Genomic DNA, 21,488 nt, shown 5'->3' with positions numbered 1-21,488 from the left:
CTATCCAATTTTTCGGCATTCGGGTGACCAGAAAAAAACACACATTTTTCTAATACATGAAAGAGTTGTGCGACCATTGGCCTCGAATGATAATATAGTTCGCCATCCTGGCCAAACACATGTATTTAACCATGCTCATATCGCACCCGTAAGTGAATAAATGTCAGCCAGTGGCGTTGCCCTACCCTTCGAGTATTATTCGGCATGAAAAAATCGGGATCTGCCAATCACTATTGACAGCGCATATTATACCAGTTATTTTCTACCGTGTTGAAATAAGGTTTGGTAAACTACCATATTTACGGTCATTTACGGTCCATCAAACACTGGGGATGTTGCAGATATATATTTAGTATGTGGGCTCACGCTAAAAAAAGTTCGTTGAAATTTGTGGAACCTGTGAAAAGTATGGCATTTTTTCATATAAATGAATGCGTTTAGAGATAATGCGAACTTCTATGAAATACTAGACCTTGTGTAAAATCTGAATAACTGTACATTGCACCCAAATCGATGAAAACCAATTGAATTAGCCATAAACTGCGTTATTGGCATATTAATTATGCTGCTCAATTATTACAAAACTCGAATGATAAGAAAAACATTATTGGCTCAGAGTAGAAACAAGTTAATAAATCAGACCATAGTTATAATATAATTTGGAAATGACGTTATGCAATTACAAAAAATGCTAATTTGTGTATTAACATAATGATAGTTCCAACTATCCTAATTTGTTTAGTCATAATGTTGAGAAGAATAGAACGCCAAGAAATTTCTTGATATACGACGTGCTAAAACTGGCATTGAAATGAATGATTTTAAAATGAAAATGACTTGTAAAACGAAAATCAAAAATAGAAATATTTGTTTTAAAAATCATGACGTGATCAGCCACCTCGGTTGCCGTACAAATGACTATATAGTCAGAAATTTCAAAAATTGCTACAAACGGATTTCGGCACTTGGACACAACACACTATTCAATTTTCATTTAAATAATACACAGTTAATGGAAAAAAAATGTTTTCTAAACGCGAGAGGTCAGACACATCCGGGCATTTTCTGTGGTTTACTATTTCGAGGATCTACGTTTTTTAATTTCTACTGGTACATACAATAAAAATACAAATATAATTTAGTGGCAGCACAAATCAGTCCCATACATCAGATTCTACCAAACCAATACTAAAAAGACACTCATGATCCAGTAAGTTATCTATTTTATACGATCTCTTGGTTTTCCAGAATTATGTATTAGTCGAGTCAGAAATATTAGTTTTATTCAACATTCCATATACCAGTTCTGAAACCATTCTGTCTCTGTGATATTTTTTAGATGTAATGTACACTTGCTTTCAGGTATCACTAAATTTCTGTAATTAAGTAATGTAACTCTTTTTGCATCATTTTACACCGCGACCCACACTGTGTAAGTAAACCTGAAAATTTTTTTTGGGAACATTTATGTATTTCAATGAATCTAGATGTCTTCATGGAAATTCTTTCTATAAATAATTATTTACTAAACCAGTGTATGTTCGGTAACAGGCATGCATATGCGACAATGTACTGAAACCATTCTGAAACCATTCTTTCTCTGTGATATTTTTTAGATGTAATGTACACTTGCTTTCAGGTATCACTAAATTTCTGTAATTAAGTAATGTAACTCTTTTTGCATCATTTTACACCGCGACCCACACTGTGTAAGTAAACCTGAAAAATTTTTTCTGGGAACATTTATGTATTTCAATGAATCTAGATGTCTTCATGGAAATTCTTTCTATAAATACTTATTTACTAAACCAGTGTATGTTCGGTAACAGGCATGCATATGCGACAATGTACTGTAAAACATGTCTTTTTCGCGAGCATGTTTGTTTAGTGAATTAAACGAGAGAACTAATTCGCTAATTTAAGATGTTGCTAATGACTTCATTATAAATTCAAAATGGTGGCCAAACAACGACTTTTTCTCCAGACAAACACTTTGTAAACAACATAAAACAAAATACATACTGACATGATAGATTGAAATGTAGATTAACACAAAAAAATAAACGTATTCATTATGGTCATTATTTCAATGAAAAATTAATAAATGAAGTGATACTGATATATTATTACGGAGTCACAATATGAAAGGTCAATGTTCTGGATGTAACGCAGCAACAATACCCGCTTTTTCAAATCTCTGTTGAATCAGATTTTTATCATTGCGAACAGAATCAAATTACACCTAACAGTTTTTCTTTGTTTTTATGGAGGTGATAACTGCGCATTTGTTTTGGCGCGCGACAGACAAGTATTGTGAAAACGGGAAATCAACAATGACAAGAGAGATTCGCTAAATCAACATTTCGCTATTACGTCATTTTGCCACAATTTTCTAAAATTGCATGTCGCTTTTTCAACATGTTTTACAGTATGCACCTTAAAAACATTCGGGAAATTGGGAAAAAGATGTACGTGCTTAGGATGTCCAATCTGATTTACCAACATTTCTACGATTGTGTTTTCCTCGGCTGCTATCGTAGTTAATTAGGTTATAATAATGTTGACGAAATTTAGACGCACATTGCTCGAAACACAAGGTTCCCCTTTGATATATGTTGTTCACTACCCATAGGATGAGGGAATTTTCCCAGTGCTACTATGTATTGGAAGCAGGCTGTTCAAATTGGTTGTTTTGAAGGCATTTGAGTGTATTTGTTTTAAAGCTCTTACGCCAGCATAAATTTGGCAAGCTGACCACCATATGTATAGCATCACATATTCTGGTTTGGGCAACCTTTATGTCAACGTGAAAATGAGATATTTGCTATGGACTTGCACAGGATCTTTTCAGAAAAAGTCTTTACAACGATAGTTTCTAGGCAGCCCCCACTTTTGTTATTTTGCTAAGGCTAAACTCTTTTAAGCAACCCCTGTGTGATCCTTGTATTGTTGCATTTATAGTTGCATAGGATCGCAAGTATTTTAAAAAAACGCTAGCCTCCGAATGACCCAGGTGCTGGAGTGACAAAATAACTCCAGTCATTGATCTATCAGTATATTTGAGAGAATGAGGAAGGTCCACTTGTTGACCTCTTCCATGGTGAGGAGCAAACTGCTATCACCGCCCCTTCCACCGAGGTCCACTGCGTGTCTAAATTGCTTGGTTTATTCACTTCATGTATAACTGGTAAAGACTAACAAGACTGTGGATTCTGTTCTTAAGTTTATAAAACTCAATAATTACGGGCGGGAAATACTCACAACCCACCTAACCTTCCAAACCATCTTCAACCTGAAAATGACAATACATTTGGGGCCATTAAAATACTAACCTAAGGAGCCTCATCCTCAAGGTTGTATGTTTACAATATATTGTCAGGTGGGTAAGAAAGAAAAATGGGAAAGTGAATGGGGTTATAAATGTTTCATTAGCCCATATAAGGGCCACTCTCGGGGTGTTGTGATTTTTTTGAAAAATAATTTTGAACATACAATCCATGGTTTTAAAGGGGATAGCAATGGGAACTATATGTTTCTTGATTTGACAGTCAAAAACCAGCGTTTTACGTTGGGTACTATTTATGGCCTAAATACAGATAAACCAGATTTTTAATGACATTGTTGACATTTTAGAGGATTTTGGAAATCTCAGTGTTATTTTGTGTGGAGACTGGAATATTTTTCCCAATATTAATTCAGATTCAAAAACTATAAAGTACAAAATAATCCTAAGGCGAAATTAGTAGTCGAAAGATTAAAAGATATTTATAGTTTGAGTGACATTTGGAGAGATAAAAATGCCAAGACAATTCGTTATACCAGACACAAACCAAATTCATTACAACAGAGTCGCCTTGATTACTTCCTCGTATCTTCTGATATTACTACATTTGTGACTAAAGCAAGTATCTCATATGGGCATAGGTCAGACCACAGTTTAATAACGTTGTCATGTAATTTTACCTTGCAAGGTCGTGGTTTTTGGAAGTTGAATACTTCATTGTTAAATGATAAAGAATATGTTAAAAAAGTAAAAGATTCTATTAATGAAATAACCAAACAGTATGTTAACACAGAAAATATTGATCTTGATGAATTCAATTGCCTTTTACCATTGACCCACAGCTCTTTTTTGATGTATTAAAAATGAATATTAGGGGTATGACAATTGCTTATAGTTCTCAAAAGAAAAAAGAAAGGAATAAATATCAATTAAATTTGGAGTCTCAAATTAATGACTTGGAGGAAAATATTGCTGTGAATAGTTCTTTTCGTTTGGTTTCAGATTTAGAGAAGAAAAAACAAGAATTAGAAGTTTTTCATAAAAATCAAGGGGGATAATGCTTCGCTCAAAAGCCTGGAAAATTGAAATGCACTAAATATTTTCTAAATTATAATTAAAAATTATAGTGAAAAAACAATCACCGTCCTCAAAATTGATGACACAATTGTTACAGACCCCAAAGAAATTCTAGCTGAAGAAAGGCGATTTTATGAAAAGATTAATAATTACAGATTAATAATTACAGGTTTGATGTGCTCTTACCGCAATTGTCAGCTGAGCAGCAGGCACTGCTGATGGCGCTATAACACCATCTGAATGCCTCCATGTTCTTAAACATATGGAAAACAGTAAAAGTCCTGGTAGTGATGGCTTTTTCTCAGATTTTTTTTAGTTTATTTTGCACGATATTAAGTTCTTTTTAATCCATCCCATAAATCAAATTGGCGTCCGATCACTCTTTTTAAACACTGACTATACAATTGCCACTAGTTGTATAGCAGAGCGTATTTTGATCAGTGACACTCAGACAGGTTATATAAAGGGCAGATTCAGAGGACACAATACTCGTTTTGTTTATGATATGTTGCATTATACAGAAGAAAATCAAATTCCAGGGCTTTTATTGTTACTGGACTTTGAAAAGGCATTTGACAGTATAGAATGGGAATATATTGATGCTAATTTACACAAATATAACTTTGATATAAATTTAAGAAATTGGATCAAATGTTTTTATACTGATATAAGAAATTGTGTTATAAACAATGGTTATACTTGTGAAATGTTCAATGTTTCTAGGGGGGTAAGGCAGGGAGACCCTTTGTCTCCTTACCTCTTCATTTTAGGTATTGAACTGCTTGTTGTGGCTTTGGCGCAAAAATACTAATGTCAGGGGTGTAAAAATTCAACACAAGGAATTGTTATTGGGGCAGTATGCCGATGATTTATGTTTGACACTTGATGGTTCAGAGTTGCTATAAAGTCAGTCTTTTCCATCCAGGGCTATTTCGGTCACATTTCCGGTCTTACCGATTTAGATTTGAAGAAAATGGTGGCAAAGAATTATAGGACCAGACTCAAAAAGATAACTTCACTATTGTCAATGTGGAAACAGAGATCATTATCACTAATTGGTAAGATAACAGTAGTTAAAGGTCTGGTGGTAACACAATTAGTTCATCTTTTTACATCGTTGCCAAATCCGTGCAATGATTATTTCAATTAACTTAATAATGTAATTTTTGATTTCATTTGGAATGGAAAAAGAGCAAAGATCAGCAGAGAGACACTTAGTCTTTCGCGAGAACAAGGGGTATTGATTTTAATGAACAAGGCAAGGTCTGCAAGCTTGTTAAAAACGGCTTGGATTTAAGGTCATTGTTAAACTGCTCACATCCGTAGAAAGCTCTTTTCTCTGCTATTTTTACGTTGGAACTTTGTATCTCCAGAAAAGATAAATGCGGTATAATTCAAAATCAGACACTTTGGTACAACTCTCAAATATGTATTGATGACTCCTATATTAAAAAGGAGGTTTTGCAGAGAAAAAAATATGTGAATGACTTGCTTAATGATGAGGGGAATTTGATGATGGAATAATTTTAAGGTTATTTTTATAGAATACTAGATGCTTATTAATGCAATACCAAAATCTTGAAAATCAACTTTATTGCTCTTTTTTCAAATAAAAAGAAGCCACATAGAACAGTCTACAACATACTTATCAGGGGGAAATTCTCTTCTCTCTGGGTTCTCCACACTTGTCAGGGGGGGGAATCTCGTCTCGTCTCTCTATCGCGTCCCCTTGAGGTACGGGATCGGGAAAGTCACTTTAACTTTACAGTCAAATAAGGCACACACAACGAAATACGTTTCAACTCTCGTCTAAGTCGATCTTTTGGAGCACTCTATAAGACACAGCGCCCTGGGGAAAAGTCCCCAAGACTCTCACAAGGCTGAACCAAGACTCGCCCAAGACTGGACTGCCTCAAGGCTCGCCCCTGGACTGGACTCGACTCTCCAGGACTGCACTCTCTCTCGACTGCCTCTATCGTGCTGTGCTCTCCAAGACCAACTCAAACTCTCTTTATTCATTTTCAAAACTCTAACCAATTACAAAACAGTAAAAGACTCTAAGGCGTAACCTTCAATCATAAAGCCAATAACACTAAGTACTGAATACGTCATATCTTTTGATTAATCGTTCACTACATTAATAACTATGAATATAAACTGTCAGAATCGCGACGGTTATCTGGTAGTTAGTTCCAAATCACTGAGCCAAGTTCCGTCCAAAACTTCAAATAAGCCTAAACGATGACAGACATAACACAGCAATTCAGCTAATAATCAACTAATTAAGTCGGTTAACAGATACGCAAAAACAAATTCATGACAGATGGAATAATTTTAAGGTTATTTTTATAGAATACTAGATGCTTATTAATGCAATACCAAAATCTTGAAAATCAACTTTATTGCTCTTTTTTCAAATAAAAAGAAGCCACATAGAACAGTCTACAACATACTCATGGACACAAATCATAGCATATTATTGAAAGTTCATAATAAATGGGAAGATAAACTTGAAGTGCACAATGGGCTTACATACATGATTTAGCTTTCTGCTGTACAAGTGATACTAAACTACAAGCTCTTCTGTTTAAATTTTACATCGGGCCATTCTGACTAACAAACAACTTTGTCAGTGGGGTCTGGTAGACTGTTCGTTGTGTATGTTCTGCAATTATCATGTTGAATATATTATCCTTAAATGTACTTTCATTAGACAGTTTTGGAGGGAATGTTTGGTCATATAGAAAAAATGGACAAAAAAGTCATTAATTTATCAAATGTAGAAATTATGCTTGGTGTGGGTAACGAAAATACACTTGTATTAAACCATTTCATAATTTGCTGTAAATATCATATCTATTTATCACATAAGAACAGCTGTAAACCAGATGCCACTCAGGTTGAACTTTCTTTCAAAAAATACTTTGAAATAGAGCGCTACATTGCAGCTCGAAACCTGAAAACGGACATTTTAATAGAAAATGGAATACTGTTGATTTTGTGGAATCAAGTTTAACTCAATGTAACACTGTAACATTTCTGTTTTTTCTGTCATTTCTTTATTGGCTTTTGTCCTTTTTTTCAAATATATAATCATTCCTAATGTTTCCATTCGTTCCAACTTCTTTGTTTTCCCTTCTTGTATTTCTTGTATTCGCAAATAAAAAAAAAGTACCTATAAAAGTTAAAAGAAAGTCGACGAACACATGAGTTTGTAAAAATCATTGACCGCCAAACAAATTGGAATTACAACAAAATATAATAAGACTTTTATTAAATTTAGACAAAATACATATATCAACTCCTCAAAGAATTCATGAAGAAAATGTGGCGTCATCTTAGTATTGTGAAAACTTAAAGTTGTTAGTATACTTAATCGGCAAGGCGTTTGCAAGATATGCCACAGGCATTTTAGCGTAGACGGGGGGGGGGGGGCTGAGGATTGTTTAACGCTTGTAAACGCTCTCACGCGACATTACGTGGTTTTGCACCGGTACTAAACAGAGGATGATTGATAGCTCATGCAACGTCACGAAGCAAACTGCCAATCACAGAATCGGTGGACACGTCATTGTGTACTATACACAGGATATAGAAAGTTGAATACGCTTTTACATTTACATTGGTCTCCGGTTTAAAACCCTGAAAAATCTCTGCTGACCACGAGCACGAAAGAACAGCGAAAATATCACATAGATCAGTGACCTTTATTTTGTTGAACCGAGCCATGCTCCGCCTATTTTTAAACCGAGTGACGTCATTCGCTTGCATGCATAATTATATCAAGGGAAGCTATGCAGAAGTGAACACTGAGGTATTTCTTGCAATCACCTTTGGCGTTTGTTGCATCCCTAATATAACTAATCAAGTATAATCCCACTAGTCATATACCACCCACCACTCTGTTGAGGGTGTATGCACATGCATTACAATAGCCTCAATGCCTCCAATAATCCTACAATCATTTAGACGATTTAAAATGAATGCATAAGATTGTTGTTTTAGTAAAGTGTATATTATTGGAAAACATTTTAGCTGCTATGTAATAATGTTTCTGTGACACAATATCTGAAAACGTCTGAAAATGCCATGATCAGATTAACTGACCCCATAAAACCTCGTATTATATCATTCCATCATATCAGGATGACAAAATAAGACCGAGTCTGTATATTCATACGCATAACCTTCATAAAATTCGAATGGCCGTATATAAAAAAAACACAATTTTTCCATTATTTGCACTAAACAGGTTGATATTCAGTATCATTTGAATGCACCATACAAGTTAGCAGCATGGAGATCACTTCACGTACATCATCAGCGCAATATGTCCAAGTAGGAGTAGACAGCAATCTAGCCAATTCCCATGGCGATAAGGTGAACCAACAGGTGAGTACACTTGTCGATTTACGTTCGCAACAACATGGTTGGAGGTCATGGCAAAAGTGACCAAATATGAGACAAATCACGCGAATGCCCCAGCCAGAATAGCAACCATGAAAAATCAACCATGAGTTTATATTGATAATGATAAATATATATTCCACGATCTCTCACTCTATTCAGAATATTGATTGATGAAGGGCAAATTGCTAAAACGGTCTGGCTATATATTGGATAATTCACCAGTAACTACGATTACCTACCACCACCACTACTATATAATAGTAATCTATGTGAAATCTGATTTGCCTTCTTACTTGACGTTACACACACACAATATTGGGTAAAATTTAACATATAATTACACCATTGCAGATTTCATTTGATCTAGTTAGTTTGTGCGATTGCATCAACTATTCGTGGACTCGTCACCTACTTAAACCTGCACCAGATTGCCCCACAGCAAACTCAAATCAGACATTCGCCGGCCAAGTCGTAAGGCAATAATTATATTTGTGGAGGAATTTAGTGGTTACAGCATGACTAGCTGTGAACGAGGGTAGCGAATTTGATGACCTACTTGGACCAACTTTTAATCTCTGAATTACTTTGGGTTTTTAAAGGTATGGTTTAAAATGAAACCTACTCATACGGAAGATGACCCAGTACCGGATTCTCTATCGCCTGACCAACTCCCTTCAACGCCAATTGAAAAAGACAACGGGGAAAGTGAAGAAGAGGAGCCCGCCATCACTCCCAGTAACTGTCTCACAAGAGTAAGCTTTCCAAATATTTATTAAATTAGATTTTAACTGGAATATTATTGTTTTTTTGGTAATGATAGTTTCATAATTATATATAATAATCTTAAATCTTACATCTCTTGTAGCGCACAATTAGAACATAAAATTATATCATACACCCTTCAAGAATCTGACCTTAATATTATTATCCGATTATTTTTTTTTCTTGTTACTTTCTGTATTAATTACCGCCACATTAGCAGTTGGCAAACTTACAATATTATTTAGCAAATACATAAATTATAATAAAATCGATATAACAATATAACAATAAATAATTGAATATATATATAAGAACCCACAAATATATACATATTAATAATTCAAAAAATAGAATTTTAGTCATATTTTCTGCAGGGTTCTTACATATATGTGGCCTTACATTCCTTCAGCAATTTTCACCCTCAATATCCAAAAAAGCGATAGTATGTTGTATAAACAAACACTCGTGCTTTGAATGATATGTGAGAATGATGTATGTTGTATTTTTCTCTGCATAGACAATCGACCAACTGGACCACGCAATCACGTCATATTGTCGACATCATAGAAAGTACATACGGTATGCCACCTACGGTGTTTTACTAGTCATTTACGTAATATATTTCTCATTTGCAATGTTGAAAGACTTTCACCGTGCGTTGGCATTGTTGATTTTTACCGTATTTGCTGTCTTGTATGTTACGTGGGGACTGATCGATAAATACTGGGGTGAAGTCATTTGCACACGTTTCTGGGAGCCATGTTCGAGGTTCATCAAGAGAAACCGGAGGCTGTTGTCATGGTAGGTATTTTTTTGAGAAATAAAGGAATATTCAGCAGAGATGGATTGATTTATTCAATTGAAAATGTGACTGTAACAGGAAATTGAAACAGAATTATATTAGAATTATACTGAAAGGGAAACATGTTATTCTTATAGGGAGTATGTTTTGTTTATTATATTTAAACCGTGTTACTTTTTAACAGTTGCGTTATATTATCTGGTGAATGAAGAACGACGCGCTGTCCATTATTGCATGTCACAAATCAACATTTCAAAATTAAAGTTGTTAAGGACGCCTTAGCTTTATATCGTCACTGCGTGATGTAAATCGTATTCGAAAGTAAATTAATAACAAAAAACAAACAAACTCAGAATTAACTAAATTTGTTCAGAATTGATGGTGGTGTTAATAGCAATAATGAATCCCCAAAGCGTATATTGGATTCGTGTAAGGACGCAATAATATTCGGCTTAGTAATAACACATTAACTTGAACTTTCCGTTGCCCTCATCCATTATAGAAACTATGGGGGGGGGGTCGTTATTGTGTAAATAACATGACTAGAACAAATTTATATATAAATTAGTATTGATCGTTGTCAAATTGGTATATATTAAATTGGATAAAATGGCTTTGCTCATAAGGAGTGGTTACTTTGATATTTCCTTGTATGTGTTATTCACAGCTAGACATAATATTCTTAATTGAACATATGATAAGAATAAAGAGTTCAACCTTTTGACAACACTTTTAAATAAAGACACATTCCAGCAGCAAGACCGAGTATCTATTGTCTGATCTAAGAAAGTGCAATACTTGATAAATGAAAACATTACATAGTTATGATACTTGCAAGTGTCGTGTGTTGCGTGTATGTGATATTTGGTGTGGTCAAAACTCAATAAAGTGAAGAATTTACAGTTTACTGGATAAACACACTTTTGTATACCGACAGTGGACAATACTCGTGAGCAGCACGTCGTCCTTTGTTCCCTATGTAATAAAATAGCACTGTTAAAAAATAATTTAAATCTATTAAAAATAGCATACTCTGTATAAAGATAATATGTCCCCCTTAAGTACATATTATTTTGAAAATTTACCAGTTACTATAAATGAATACTATAAAGAATAAAACGTCTCCGTATATCATTATTCTAAACTTCTTGTGTGTGTGTCTCTCTCTTTGCAGGCTTGTGTACATACTTCTGTTAGCAGCCTTGATTGCATTTGCTGGTTACGTGGGAATATTCAAGTCAATTACAAGCAACCCCCAACAGTTGATATCAGGTGTCGGCATTGTAGTTTTTATTCTGGCAAGTTTGCTCTGCTCCAAACGACCCGGTTTTGTATGTTGTTTTCAAGTTATCAATCAAACATAACCTCTAACATGATACAAATTTACCTTTTTATTTCAACACCTCAATCAATGCCGAATATGTCCAGGAACCCGGCGACTATAGCGTTGATGCATATGATCGAATATGTGAAAAACATGTTTATGCACACACTGCATATATCGATGACACGTATTTACAATTTGTTCTACTGTTACAATCGTTATACAATCTAAATATAAAATTTAGATTAATTTGCAACAGTGCAAATATTTGAGATATATATTTTTATACTTATTTTTATTCATCTTGTCAAAGATTTTCTTTCTCACTTCTTACAGGTTAATTGGGGGACCGTTTTCTGGGGTATTGCTTTACAGTTTTTAATCGGAATTATTGTGTTGCGTACAAGTGTTGGATTCAACGTGTTCCTGGTACTGGGGAGATGGACGCAAACCTTCCTTGAATATGCGGATGTTGGGGCCGAATTCGTTTTCAGTGCCCCTCTTGAAGTGCATTTTTTTATTTTCAAGGTACACGGTGTGTTTTTCCTATACAGGCGAAATATCTTTTATTACCCTTTATAACATACATCATTGTAAATTGTATTTTTGTTTATCAATTTCCAGGCTCTTCCTGCGATAATTTTTTTTAGTTATATAATGGAAATGCTTTTTTATACTGGTTTAATGCATTGGATTACTGGCAAATTTGCATGGGCGATGCAATATACTATGGACGCTTCCGGTGCAGAGGCCATGACCGCAGCCGCCAATGTCTTTATGGGCATGGTAAGTAAGCTTCAATATATTGTTTGTGTGAGTAGTCAATTTGTGTATATATACATTTATACTGCAACTGCATCGACAATACTAGAATGGTCCTCGCTTAATCATATATTACTTTTAGTTACTCTAATCCTACCACTGCCCTCCAGCATTCCCTAATTTAATTGTATATTGCCCTCCTAAGGACACCTACAATTGTCTAGAAGGGACATATACAATTGAATATTACGGGTTGGGTACAAAAGGAACTTTTTCCTTATTTTTTTTTCAATAGTGCATCCGATCATTCGTTTTCTTCTGTAGTCTAATTAAATTATTGTGCCGTTACATGATTATTCATAGTATAAAAGTAGCGCACCTACAACCGATCGTATCTGAAATACTATTTTAAAATGAGATTATCGTATAACACCCATTCCAATGAAGACCATAGAGAATATCCTGGAAAGTATGACAGGCAATTTAGCAGAGCGACCAGTGTTAAAACCAATTGCAGCGTATAACATAAACTAATGCTATATTCACACACGGTAATTCCGAGATTTGTTTCCAGACAGCGGCTCCATTGGTAGTCAAACCGTATCTCAATGACATGACATCATCGGAAATACACGCTGTATTAACAAGCGGTTATGCAACTATAGCCGGTAATATTCTTGGTGTCTACGCTGCATTTGGCATCAGTATTTCACATCTATTATCAGCATCGGTTATGTCGGCGCCTGCTGCGCTTGCTGTCTCCAAAATATTCTATCCTGAGCTGGGAAGACCAAAGACTAAACATCAAACCAATATGTACACACCAAAGCGGTGAGTTTCATTCGGACTAGCTCGAATTTTAAAATAATATATCGCGATTTATTGTAATAATAATGATTCAAAACCAAAATTGGTTCGAGATATAATTCAATAATTACGTAATAAAATGTCCAAATATGGTCGATGATATGTTACAATATTTGTTTATGTCCCAGGACTGAAAAGAATATTTTAGAAGCTGCAGCAAATGGAGCAACAGATGGGATGAACATATGTGCGAGTATTATCACTCAGTTGATAGCAATTCTTTCTACATTAGCGTTTCTTAACGCTGTGTTATCATGGCTTGGCAGCATGGTGGATCATCCAGAACTCAACTTTCAGGTGAAAGAAATTAATAAGAAACACCTTGCGATGATTGTTGATTGCGGTGATTGTTGCTGTTTTTGTTGTTTTTTGTTGTTGGAGTGTTGGTGTTAAAAATATATACGTTAATTTTTGTTTCAATATGTTCATTATGTTACAGTTCCTATGTCGTTATGTGCTTTATCCCGTTGCATGGTTAATGGGCGTCGATCCACAAGACTGTTACATTGTGGCTGAACTGGTTGGGGTCAAGACATTCCTCAATGAGTTTGTTGCATACAAACAACTAGGTGGTTATATTACGAATAGAAATACTGGCATTGGTCCAACAATCTCGGTAGTACTATACATACTCTCTATTATTAAACTATAAACGATCGAGTGAAACATTCCAGCAACTGTACCCCGGTATCTATTAAGGCGCATTAGGGCATATCAATGTATATATATATATATATATATATATATATTTATATATATATATAGCGGCCTTTTGTCTTACAGATGACATGTTTTAATATAACTATAATTTAACCAGGAACATACTTTTTATAACATGAATTGTAAATCTATTTTTTCTTCTCTAGGTACGTTCAGAAGTCATTGCTACCTATGCTTTATGTGGATTCTCTAATATCGGTGGTGTTGCTATATTCATTGGCGCATTTGGCTCCCTGGTTCCTTCCAAGAAGACTGAAATTACAGTTTTATCTGTAAGGGCATTGATAGCTGGATCAGTCACGTGTTTTATGACGGCATGTGTGGCTGGTAAGCATACTTCAACTACAACTGTTTTAAAAATTACTGTCCCATGATGTAATTGACAACTAGCAGATTTTACCAAATTGCAAGACCAAGAAATAAATGATTAATATTTTTTGTGTTTACAAATAATCACTATTAGCATAATAACAACAAGAGTTATTCAAACCCTAAGAAAATTCTTTCCTTGTATAATGATAATTTATTTTATGTATGACTTGTACGCATTGTCACTTGATGTCGATATAAGGTCATGTAACATATCCATGTCCTGTATGTATCTCCGATTTTTCTGAATAATGTTTTGAAAAATTAAATCAACCTTGACTTCTATTTCAGGAGTTCTGTATGACGAGGAGGCTCCAAGATACTTCGAATCTGGCATGCCTGTGGAATCAATTATAAATTCAACATTGTATGGCGTCGTTAATGCTACAAACTACACTAATTATACATGAATTATCAGACAGTTGGTACATATAATACGAGATTTTAAAGATTATTTTGACAATGCATTTATACGCTTCCCTCACTATTAACTTCACCTAAAGATTGTGTAAAACAAAGTTGCAAAATGTTTCCGGTCAATATCTGAAGAAGTTCCAGTAAAGTCAATGTATTGATGATGTGAAGTTAGGGATGTACCGCATTCTCTGGCAAGGCGAAATAGTTTGGAAAAGAGGAATCAGATGATGAAAAAAAAATTAACACAGCAAATCCTATATGTTGTCGAGAGAAAAAAACGGACTGAGCTGATACTAGTTTTTCTCTAATCCGTTCAGTTTGACGTATCATTAGAATCACTAAATTTACAATTGTTGAAATATTCGTCATTAAATTCTTAACATGAATTTATTTTAGACTAATTTTTGCTATTTTGCTTTAAACAATCATCTGATTTCACCTTCAATAAACACATCAAATATTTATAAATTGATCTTAATTATATGTCACCTAATGCAATATACACATTTAGTATAGATTTTGAAATAATAACACCATTAATTGATGGCGCGGATTGTTATCATTATAATTCAATTGTGTATAAATCAGGGTATAATATATTCGAGATATGTGCTCGTTTTCTGTAGTTTGATTAATAATAATTGATAATTATTAAGTATACGTTTTTCGGCATTGTGGTTTTTGATTCACACGTAAATTGATAGTAAGCTAATAAATTCGTACAACCCCCAAAACGTGCAAGCTATTCTTCAAGTTACTGGTTCTCACTGTAGCCAGATTGTAAAAGCTAAATTCAACCTTTAATGTTAATTTTACACTGTATCTGAACAAAACAAGCGAATTACCGGGTTCATGACCCCCCACGTTTGTTTGTCCTTCTGCAGAATATGCATACTTTAGCTACTGGAATTATGAACAAGAGCATATTTTGACATTGGCGCCCTAGAAATGTATGTGAATATGTGGTGGCGAAATTAGGAAAGCAGGCAAGAGACATTGCTTATAATCGCAACAAAAAGACAATAATCTGAATCAATAAAGTTAGCTTGAAACAAGTAGCCACTTGCTGTGTAAGTACCATGCACAACACGTCATTGTAATCTAACGTTCATTTGGTTATGGTTAAATGTTCATTAGGTTAAATATTCTCCGTAAACAGAGAAGAACACGCAACACAGTATCCATACGTTCTGGATGTCGCCTGCACTACTGTACTGCAAGTAAATAAAAATGATAAAATGTCTTCTATTATGACACTAATTAGTCTACAGTAATTATATTGATAGTGCATATACATAGGGTTGACCTTTATAGGTTTAGTTAATTTGGTGACAAAATCTTCAATTGCTATTTTAAAAAATGCTATTTTCGACTTCTTGAAAAATTACCATCTCAATTGCTTTGATAAGTGGCATGTAGGTGCCGTGGGCGAACCCCTGTCAGATTTCACCATTTAGAACATTATCAACTTTGTTTAAGAAAAACACTCTACAAAGATAGTGGAGCTATTTAAACCATGACATCGCTTGGTTTAGTAAAGGGGTAAATAATTAAACACTACAAAGGGTAAGCTTACTGTGCAAATGTGTTTCCTCTTCACCCAGTATTGAGATTCATGCATAAGTGGATGTTAATTTCCGCTATATGATGAAATTATTTGCACGTATCTGTTAATCGACTTAATTAGCTGATTACTAGCGAATGGCTGTGTTATGTCTGTCATCGTTTAGGCCTATGCGAGGTTCTGGACGGAACTTGTGTCATGAATTTGTTTTTGCGTATCTGTTAACCGACTTAATTAGCTGATTATTAGCGAATTGCTGTGTTATGTCTGTCATCGTTTAGGTCTATTTGAAGTTTTGGACGGAACTTGGCTCAGTGATTTGGAACTAATTACCAGATATCCGCCGCTATTTAGATTACTCATTCTAACAGTGTATATCCATAGTTATTAATGTAGTGAACGATTAATCAAAAGATATGACGTATTCAGTACTTAGTGTGATTGGCTTTATGATTGAAGGTTACGCCCTAGAGTCTTTTTACTGTTTTGTAATTGGTTAGAGTTTTGAAAATGAATAAAGAGAGTTTGAGTTGGTCTTGGGGAGCACAGCACGATAGACGCAGTAGAGAGAGTGCAGTCCTGGAGAGTCAGAGTCGTGGTCCAGTCCTGGAGAGCCTTGGGGCGAGTGTTGACGCAGTCTAAAAGAGTCTTGGGTCAGCCTTGTGAGAGTCTTGGGGGTTTTTCCCCAGGGCGCTGTGTCTTATAGAGTGCTCGATTGACCGACTAAGACGAGAGCTGAAACGTATTTCGTTGTGTGTGTCTTATTTGACTGTAAAGTAAAGTGACTTTCCCGATCCCGTACCTCAAGGGGACGAGATATAGGGACGAGACGAAATTCCCCCCTGACAAGTGTGGAGAAACCCCAGAAAGAAGAATTTACCCCTGATACTTGACTCAGTGATTTGGAACTAATTACGAGATAACCGTCGCTATTCGGACTACTATTTCTGACAGTTTGGTATTCACAGTTATTAATGTAGTGAACGATTAATCAAAAGATATGACGTGTTCAGTACTTAGTGTGATTGGCTGTATGATTGAAGGCCACGTCTTAGAGTCTTAATACTTCTTTGTAATTGGTTAAGGTTTTAAAAGTGAATAAAGAGTTTTTAGTTGGTCTTGGAGAGTACACCACGACAGAGGCAGTCCTGGAGAGTCTTAGTCTTGGGGCGAGTCTCGACGCAGTCTAGCAGAGTCTTGGGTCAGCCTTGCGATAGTCTTGGCGACTTTTCCCAGGGCGCTGTGTCTTATAGAGTGCTCGACTGACCGACTAAGACGAGAGTTGAAACGTATTTCGTTGTGTGCGTTTATTTGACTATAGAGTTTAAGTGACTTTCCCGATCCCGTATCTCAAGGGGACGCGATAGAAAGACGAGACGAGATTCCCCCCTGACACGTGTGGAGAACCTCAGAGGTAGCTATCTCAAGAACCGCTAATCTAATTCAATACAACTGGGCATGTAATTGTATATAACTAATGCTAGGCCTGACAAGGTTTTGTAGAATCCACTAATTTAAAATCTGAATCTCGAAATATATTAGTTGAATTATTATGGTGGGTTTGGTCACCACGTGTTATTTATTCAATATATTGTTGTCTGTGACAAGCGCAGTATTTTGCATATGACAATATGAGTATTTGATTGCTGTGTGCAAGGCACAAAATCGAGCCGTTGTGTCTGTTCCACCAAAAGAACCAATCATTAGATTCCAATAATGTTTTTTGATAATGTGCAGACCTGAAACGTTTCAGTGGAAATCTGTGCATGTTACTATTAAGCACGCATTGCATGGCCATGAGGGCACTAGTATACGTCAATTTCCCCGAGGGGTTGTGAGGTACCAATAATACATGCTATTTCACGAGGCTGCAGTGTATAATATCGATACCGATCTCTTTTTTGAAGTGCCGCTGCAAACCATATCTGATCGTCGCCATCGATTTACAGGAGTATAACTGCCCATTACTTTGACGAAGCCCGGCGTAGAATTGCCGGAGGAACGTGCATAGATCGTCTGCCGTCTTCTTCTCGATGTCTGCTAGCGGTGTCCCGATTTCTTCACAAAACGATGTAAAGACGCTTCTAAAAAACCTGATTACGTCCTTCGTCTTCGGTGCATCTTTATTTTCTACTAGTGTGTCAAGTTCTTCTTCTGAACTGAAACTAAATCGTCCAGTCTTTCGAGGCAGACCTTCGATATCAGCGACCGAACTAGCAGACGACATACTGGAAATCACACGATCAGGTGACGAGTGACGTCATTCCCGGGCACTAGTTGATGTACTAGTCGCCCTAGGGAACTAGTAATTTCCCTGGCGCTATTATGGTAATTTAGCCGGTAACACGTGATCCTGTTTTGACCAATTACAGTATACCAAGTAAATGTTGCGCTATGTGCCTGCCCATGGCCCTTCTGATTTTTAAAAATTCACCCGAGCATCAAAGTGTTTAACGAGCGGGAGAGTGTCTTGTTTGTCAAAATCTTGTTTGCGGGTAACGAAAACCTCAACACCATCTGCATATGCAGCAAGGTAACATGTTCGGCCATGGCTACTCACCAATAGTTTTACTGATTTTATAAACAAGAGGCATGGTAGCGATAACATATAGAGGGCAGTAAATAGTGAACACCCATGCTGATTACCCCTATCAAGCTCAACAGGACATGTTAGAGCATTATTAACTCCCAAAAAATATGTACGATGAATCCTGTCAAAAGTTTGTTTCTGATTCACAATTCCAATAAGGTGTTAGTGATTTTCCTCAACCCAATCTGCCAGCCCGATGTAATTTCAAATTTATATGACCAAATAAGGGTTCAATGATCGATGTCGTCATAGATGTGTCTACATGGAATGCTAGATGTTTGGTTAGAATGTATTACGGTAACCATGGCATTGCGCGGACGTCATTTGGCATAAAAGATGGTACATTTGACAAAACAACTCTAAGTTGAACTGTCACTAAGTTTACTGATAAATGTTGGTCGGCAAAGTCAATATTCACTCATTGCTGAATATAACAATAAAAAATGCCCTTTTACAGCGTATAAAGAAGGACGGAGAAAACTTTCGACAAACACAGAACAAGCAAAAAAATCACCCATCGTGAAAAGTGCAAACCATGTCTACTCGAGGGTTTAGGGCGCCTCCCTCTTCAGCCTCAAAAGCTTAGCCCATTGGAGGTGCCACGTTGTGTTGAATTCATGATTTCGTATGTTATTCTTAGTTTATTATATTGATATTACCAGTGTACCGGGTGTATGTGTGCATGCATGTATGGAGTGTGTGTTGAGGGCGCTACCCTTATTTCGTTACTCAGAATGATAATAGTGGTAATTTCGTACTCTTCACGAAATTTATTATGCTGTCTATACCATCTAGGTAAACTACAGTACAAAAGTACATATAAAACTTGAGCATCGTCGTAATGAACATGCAAATTTTGAATCATAAAATACAAGTCCATAAAATACATAGAATAAAACACAGTGTTACTGTTAATACCAATAGATATTAATCATTTCAATCGCTACTAGAAAATACATTTAAATTAACTCTCCACTGACGGCAAACTGACGGAGCCCGGTATTTAAATGGCTATCATTTTTACGTTGATGGCATTTCTACTCCAATGCACTACAAACTAACAGACTTCAATAAATTGTAATAGAGGGCGCTGTAGCAAAATTTCTAGATTTACCGTATGACCGCACTTGGCAGTAGCAACAGTGTGTCATCATCGAATAAAAGTGGCAAAAGCAAAATACAAGTTCATGAACACGAAACAATACAACCAGAAGCGTGCAGATATCCACTCAACATGCAGCACCGCCCTATTATTGTGAAATCGAATAGTGATGTCTGATGCCATATTACCAGTGTAAGTGTGTTATGATATTCAACCACAAGGGGTTATATCAGCTAAAAAAATAATTCGTTTCCATTGTTTGTTCTATAAACTAACATAAAGAGATTATATGACTCAGATAACTTTACTACAAGTTCCAACGAATGAGCTCGAAACACCAGACACCAGTACATACGCCATTTTCAATATCATTTGGAAATAATATTATATATGTTTGTTGTTAAAGATATATATATTTATAATTGTTGATATATAACGAGGCCATGGCATCATACATTATCAAAGGAATGGTATGAATACAAATAATGTAAAGCAGTGAATAAATTTGTTCAATTGTTGAATGTCACTTCATGTATTACTATTTTTTATTCCAATATATAACAGTTTAATAAAAGTAGCGTGGACCAGCCAGTATACACATACTGACTTGATTAATTTGGGCGAAAGATGAGAATAATCCATTTAAAATCAGAAGGGGACCTGGATGATTTTGGGAAATAAAATTGATGCAAGATGAATTCAAGGAAAAAAAAGGCCACAGGCTCCATAAAAACTGCAGTTCAAAAAATATTTTTATTGAGAAAAAATTATGTTCAGTCGTATGCTGAGGAAAAAAATGTCTGATATAACAGTGTAAAAAAGTATGCAATCGACCAATTTCTTTTAAATTCCTCCCCAGATTTCAAATGGGTCGCCTCTAAACGCTTGTCACCAAAAGGGTTGTGTGATACAACAGACCAAACTATTATTTAGAGAGGATTACTTCAGTTGCGATTTTTTTCACTTGTGGCAAATATTTTTTTATTCGCGGTGACTTTATACTCGTCAGTTACGATGTGGTGGTGTGGAACATTGCAAATGACTTGTTAGATTCATCGCCGTTAGTCCGGTAAATGTATATCTATTCTTGAACCAGACACATAATCAATTGTGCCCTCAAACTTCACCAAACGAGACTGCTTGTCTAGCAAGCCTGTCAACAGCTTACACAAACAAACTAGTAACAAAAAATCTGGTCAAAAAGAGTAAAAACACTGAATATTCTAGTTGTGGCATGTATACATGGAAGGTACTTAACCCAGATAATCATAGCGCGGCCAATCCGTGAAGACGCCACCAACGTCCATGGTTTACAAATAAAGTTTTATCCTTCGAGTTGCAATTATACATACACTTTGGTGCTCACGTTTCATTATTGACATTCAATGCGCTTATTCAAATTTATTTAGCAATGAAATAGTAAATACACGAGTCTGTAT

General features: G+C 35.6%; 1 protein-coding gene across 1 annotated transcript; it reads left to right on the top strand.

Moving 5' to 3' along the window:
• The first annotated feature begins 1,127 nt into the window (after window positions 1-1,127).
• On the top strand, window positions 1,128-17,102 carry LOC100370372 (solute carrier family 28 member 3-like). Its single transcript, XM_085504724.1, has 12 exons — window positions 1,128-1,210; window positions 8,613-8,752; window positions 9,370-9,522; window positions 10,050-10,333; window positions 11,509-11,665; window positions 11,995-12,186; window positions 12,283-12,444; window positions 12,995-13,251; window positions 13,416-13,584; window positions 13,727-13,903; window positions 14,154-14,334; window positions 14,668-17,102. Exons 2-12 carry the CDS (start codon window positions 8,657-8,659, stop codon window positions 14,784-14,786), a joined length of 1,947 nt encoding a protein of 648 aa, XP_085360850.1. The 5' UTR covers window positions 1,128-1,210; window positions 8,613-8,656; the 3' UTR covers window positions 14,787-17,102.
• Window positions 17,103-21,488: the final 4,386 nt, after the last annotated feature.

This window comes from Saccoglossus kowalevskii, chromosome 10 (assembly GCF_978046115.1).
Source record: "Saccoglossus kowalevskii chromosome 10, keSacKowa6.1, whole genome shotgun sequence".
NCBI lineage: Eukaryota > Metazoa > Hemichordata > Enteropneusta > Harrimaniidae > Saccoglossus > Saccoglossus kowalevskii.
The sequence above is the reverse complement of the archived record's forward strand: the minus strand, read 5'-3'. Positions and strand labels throughout refer to the sequence as shown.